The sequence below is a fragment of the Nannobrachium achirus genome (assembly GCF_963921795.1).
Source record: "Nannobrachium achirus genome assembly, chromosome: 1".
In the NCBI taxonomy this organism is placed as follows: Eukaryota; Metazoa; Chordata; class Actinopteri; order Myctophiformes; family Myctophidae; genus Nannobrachium; species Nannobrachium achirus.
Window position 1 is genome coordinate 71,493,300 of NC_137810.1, and position 6,222 is coordinate 71,499,521.

Consider the following 6,222-nt stretch of genomic DNA (forward strand, 5'->3'; position numbering starts at 1 on the left):
GCTTGGAAAATTTTAATTCGGTATTTTATCACACCCCAAATTAAAAGTAATCAAATGAAAACTCAGCAGATCTGTTGGAGGAAATGTGATCAAAACGATTCAAATCACTCCCATATATTTTGGACCTGTAAAAATATTCAGCCATTCTGGGATGTCGTACACTCAACTGTATGTGAGGTTCTGGGTTATGGTATACCTCATTCATGTCTGGTACTCTATATGGGTCACATGGAGGAATCTGTACTTTCAGAGGACCAATATCTAGCCAAGATCCTTCTGGTTGCTGCGAAAAAGGCAATCACCAGGAACTGGCTTAACACTGAAGCCCCGGACTATGAGCAATGGAGGACAATAATGGACAATATTCAGGACATGGAACAGTTAACACACAAACTGAGGATAAAAGAAGATCTTTTTAACAAAAGATGGGATAAATGGTTGATGTATAAATTCAAAAGAGGAGAACTGCAACTTTGATAATGTAAATGTGAACCCCAATAACCCCTTGTTTGCTTTTTGTTTTTCTTTTCATTTTTATTATTTTGCATGATGTCATTATTATTGATTGTATGTATATATTGTTGATGCAGTCTTGAATAAAAACAAAGTAAAAAAAAAAAAAAAAAAAACGACAAGGAGAGAGCTGAGCAGAAAGTGTATGTTGGTCCAAAGAAAACTGTACAATGCTGTATGTGTTATTCCTATAATCACCTCAACCTTCATCAAGTCACCTGGACCACCTGTTGCATAACTTGGGCACATAGAGGAGGTCCATATGGAGTTATTTTCGATTCATTATTGTGTAAGCACCTTTCTGATGTTGAGCAGTTGTATATTAAGATGTGTGCAGTCGTACCTCTGAATTTGCAGACTTGTATGATGGAATCTGAACATGAAAAGGAAAAAAAACTCCAACCCACGCACGCTTTTCTCTTTGCAAATACGAATCCTGTCTACACGCGCTCAAATCGTACCCTGCACGGTTTTGCCAGATTTTGGAAGGGACATATCGATGATTATGTTGCAATATCACGAGCATGTAAAAATGAGGATTTGCGAGCGCGTAGAAAGGCAGTTGAGGTTGTAAAAGTAAATGTGTGCGTGAGCACGGCAGGGCACAGACGTGTATAATGGAATCTGGAAAAAAAAACACTCTCTACACTACAGATGTCAGTTTACAACCTCTCGAATCATCATGTGCAGATGCTCGGAATTTTTTCAGTGTCGCCTGCTCGCTTTTGCCAAATATTGCATCCACATATCGAGGAATATGTTTCAATTCAGAGAGCAACAGTCTCAACTAGTGTGAGCATGTGTAGAAGGGGATTTGAGGTCGCAAAAGACGATTCGCGAACGTGTACAGACTAATCTGTGCGCGAGCAGAGGCTAAGTCGAGCGCGAGCAGAGTGACTGTCTGTGATGCGAGGGAGGATTTAGAGATGGGATTTATGGCTCTTTGGAGTGAGCCGGATCTCTGGTATCCGTTCCTTTCAAAGAGCCGTTCAAAAGACTGTCTCATAGGTGGGACGTTCATGAACGAATCGAGTCTTTTGAACGGCTTTGAAATGAACGATAGGGTTTGGTTCATACATAGTAGGGAGCCGTTCCTTTCTAATGAAGTGGCGCATGGAAAAGTACTCAATTTCTCTACTTAAGTAAAAATATCAATACTGCAATCAAGTAGAAGTTTGGAATGTTGTCTTGAGTAAAAGCAAAACAGTAGTCTATTTGTATCGAAATGTAGTCCTACTTACCAATATTAGAACGTAGGCCTACTCATTATGCAGAATGTCCTGTTTCACAGGTTTTCCAATCTAGTTAGTGGTTACTCTGTGTAGATGTTTATTATAATTACAAATAACTTCAAACCTATATAGGTCTACATTTATTTCGGACATATAAAGGTACCTGCCATTTGAAAATAGCTGATCTACGACGCATTGTGAGCTTGTAGATCGGCTATTTTCAAATGATTTTTCTAATTTTTTACTCAAAACCTGTGATTATAATCATTATAATACAATATAAATTTGTATTACAACTATCCTAAATTATAATACACTATAATGGATTATAACAGTGATTATAATACACTATAAAGTATTAATGTATTACTATGATAATTATAATACACTATAAAAGTGGTTATGACACAATATAATCTATTTAGTATTATCATGTATTACAACTAGGGGAGAGCCGCTTCAAATGTAACATTTTGCACGTTTGAATATTTTACTCAGTGGCCGTTTAACCTTCATATGTAATACTTGCAAGCCAAGGACCTACACATGCCTGCTATCATTAACCGCTTAAAGTTTTTCAATTGATGAAACCGGTCGTGAGTTATTAAACCATAAGTGGACGCTGTTCCGAAGTTACATATAAAGCGCACAGCGTAATAAATGTAACACCAGGTGTTTTAAATGTAACACGACTAAAAAACGTCATTAAACTACTCGTTTTAAGGTCAAATCAATTATACTTCGTTCACGCAACTGTTTAACCTTGTTTTCATACCAAGGATGTGATAAAATTATGTATCAAAGATGAGATTATTATTCAAACTTACCATTCCGTACGTTTGTCCACATTCCTTGTTGGAAAAACACATTGATTAGACCTTTAAAGTTAAAGTTTGATTGATTGAGTGTTAAAAAAGACGTTTACAATCCCAATCTGATTTAGAATAGTTGGATGACAGCTGACAGAAGATATGACCATGGATATCTGCACTGACCCCTGCAGGCTCAAATAAATAACTACACACCAAATCACCCAACAGAACAGTCAATGTCAGAAAAGAAACTCCTTTACTTTTGCATTAATTTATTGCAACTGTCAGGGAAAGATTGGTTCCAGGGATTCATGCAGAGGAAACATTGCATCAAAGGTGCATTGGAAAGAATAGAACAGGTAGTTTCAGTGCAATTAACACATAGCTTGTGCATATTGTAAACAACTGTTCAAGTGCATAAAAAACAGAACATCATTAGGCCTACATTAAGACAGACCCCAGATGAAAACTTCACATCACATTGGATTATCACATTCGCAAGGTGAGGTAGAACATTTTTTTAGCTAGGCCTTTATGAAATTGACCTCTCAGGTCAATATAGTGCTTAAAAGGCATAGGCTACATTCATTCATTCAGAACATGAACTACAGAATGAGTAGGCTATTTTAGAATAGCCAATTAGAGGTAGAACACTTTTTAGCTAGGCCTTTATTAAACTGACCTTTCAGGTCAGTATAGTGCTTAATAGGCCTAGGAGCTACATTCATTCAAAATGTAAATAACAGAACATGAACTACAGAACTACAAAAACTTAAGAGTATTTTAGAGTAGCCAATTATTATAATTTACCCCTTTTTCAGAACATGAACTACACAAACTTAGAGTATTTTAGAGTAGCCAATTATTATTATTAGAGAAGCCAATTATTATTATTTACCCCTTTTTTATCCCAACTGTATAATAAACTATATAGGCCTACACTGACTAGCCTATTTAAATGGATCCAAATTGGATCTTGACCAGTGGTTCCCAATCATTTTAGCTTAAGACCCAAAAGGGATATTTTATTTCTTTTTGAGACCCCAAAGTAGTGAAAATAGATGATCTACAAGCACACAACGTGCTCACGCTCACGTCGTGAGCTTGTAGATCTGCTATGTTCACTACTTTAAAAAAGATGAAATGGAGCGAACAGTTGGGACATCTGAAGATGGCCTCTCCCTCAGTGCACTCTTCATGTGCCCACTCCCCGCAGCTACACTTCACCCACATTTCTCCAGGCCTTGAACTCTGGAAGTCCTCCCCACAAACACAACACTCTTCGTCAGAGGAGGCAGCAGCCTCCGAGGAGCTGGTAGTCTTCGCCCTCTTGGTGGTCACCCTCTTGGCAGCGGCAGCAGCCTCCGAGGAGGTGGTAGTCTTCGCCCTCTTGCTGGTCACCCTCTTGGCAGTGGCAGCAGCCTCCGAGGAGGTGGTAGTCTTCGCCCTCTTGGTGGTCACCCTCTTGGCAGCGGCGGCAGTCGTGGCAGAGGTAGCCTTCGAGGTGGTGGCCTTGGCAGAGGAGAGAGAAGAGCGTGCAGCGGTCGCCTTTGAGGTAGTTGGAACATTGGTAGGCATACTAAGCCTGCGTGGTGCCAGACGCTTATCTCTCTCCGCTTCCAAGGCCAGCTTTTCTGGTGTGTCGGTCAATATTGCGGTTGACCGCTTCTTTCTCCCCTTGTTTGTCGCCTTCCTGGCCCCAGCCTTCGGGAAAGGGCGCAGTGAAACCGGACTGAACACCTCCGTGGCTCATCCTGAAATCAGAATCAGATTGTCACATCAGAGGCTTCATCGTAAAAAGAGAAAGAGAAGTAGAAGGGGGCTGAGGAGAAGAGATCATTTTCATATTATTTATGAATTAATTTATTTATGAATTTATCTAGCCAATTACTTATTCATATTATTTATATGCAGGCCTAGGCCAATATATTTATTCAAATGATCTATGAATTGAAGACCAGTGACCTTAACTATGAATGTTACTAGGCACTATAGACACACTCACATACATACTGTAGCCTACATACGTACAGTAAATCAATGGAAAAACAATGGTGCCTACCTGAATAGGAGAGGAATTCTCAGGAATGGCAGGAGTGGGATGAGCAGAACTGGGGCCAGGGGAGACCAGACTCTCAGGGGAGAGAGGAGTTGAGGATGGAGCGTCAGGGGAGACAGGAGGAGGGGCATCGGTTGGCTGAGGGACAATCATGGAGGGATCAGGCCTGTCGGTGACATTCGACGGGGAATACTCTTGGTCAGTAAAAACTTGGGGGTTGAAGGGATGGATCCCGGACACTCTGAACCCAGCCATGATGTTTGATGGGGTGGCTGCAAATGGCAGAGCACTCTGCACAATACCAGGCACATCATAGATCCCCAATGTTGTGCTTGTAATACAAAAAAGAAAAGAAAAAAAGAAAATACAAAAATCAGGTTTTCCAGTTGCTTTTGAACATATGCTACACACGCACACATAGGCCTACGTACACACACACATATAATTTATCATTAGGCTACCTGGATTGTTTTTCATCCATCGATCGGCAGCAGCATTGACATAGTGCTTCAACGGCCCATATACCGTTCTGTCTAGCGGCTGCAGTTTATGGGAACAATGGGGTGGGAAGGACAGGAGAACTACCCCATTGTCCCTGCAGAAGTCAATTCCCTCCAGAGACAGGTGCGAGCCATGGTTGTCCAACAGGAGGATCACCTTAAAATGTACAATTTAGGATTAGCTGACACTCTTAATCCAGAGTGATTTACAATAAGCAAGGTAATGCATCAATACATCAACATCAATAACAAATGCATAGAAATAGTAATCACCTTGTTCTCTGGTGTTGGTCGTGTGTGTTTTACAAAGTGTTTCAGAAACACAACGAAATCTTCAGCTTGCATCCATCCTGATCCGTTGGCCGTCCCAATACAGCCAGGAGGGCCACCGTTGATCAGGAAGGGCTTGAATTTCACTCTGGGAAAGATGAACATGGGAGGAATGCTATTTCCTTGGGCGTTCACTGCAAAAGCCATCGTGATGTAGCCTAGTAAACTGACTCCTCCCATCTTCAGTTCGAATCGGCAGGAAGGGAGACTGGTTTACGAGGCTAATCGTGATGAGGGTGCCCCTCTCAGCTGACACCATTGCCCCCAGTTGTTTCACCCCCCTCCTGGAGACAATTCTGTCTGGGGTCTGGACAGTTGTAATACCAGTCTCGTCCATATTCCAGACATCCATTGCTTCAAAGGGCTGGGTGGCGCGTTCCAGGACAGTAGACAGGTTTCTGAAGAAAGCGTCAACGTTGTGTCTGTTGAAGCTTGTTGCACGTGAAAGGCTAGTCGCCTCTGGACGGCGTATGGACAGCTGTTGGTTCCTCCGCATGAATCCCCGGAACCAATCTTTCCCTGACATTTCTTTCTTGTTCCATGACGCTGGATACTTCACGTTGTATCTGTTGGCAAGCTGGTATGCAAATTTGCGGACCTGAAAAATGTAAATAAAAATATGGCTATTTATTTATAATTATAGTGTTTATATTGTTTTTATATAGCCTACTGTGTGTGTGTGTGTGTGTGTGTGTGTGTGTGTGAGACACACACACACACACACACACACACACACACACACACACACACACACACACACTTATATATATATATAT

At 41.1% G+C, this 6,222-nt stretch overlaps 1 protein-coding gene across 1 annotated transcript; it reads right to left on the reverse strand.

Moving 5' to 3' along the window:
- Nucleotides 1–261: 261 nt before the first annotated feature.
- On the reverse strand, nt 262–4,759 carry LOC308289709 (uncharacterized protein; the record flags this gene model as incomplete). The annotated part of the gene is made up of 3 exons (XM_080731453.1): nt 4,620–4,759; nt 3,712–4,311; nt 262–332 (listed from the first exon to the last, which is right to left on the reverse strand). The coding sequence occupies exons 2-3, from the start codon at nt 4,133–4,135 to the stop codon at nt 262–264; spliced, it is 495 nt and encodes a 164-aa protein (XP_080587579.1). The 5' UTR covers nt 4,136–4,311; nt 4,620–4,759.
- Nucleotides 4,760–6,222: the final 1,463 nt, after the last annotated feature.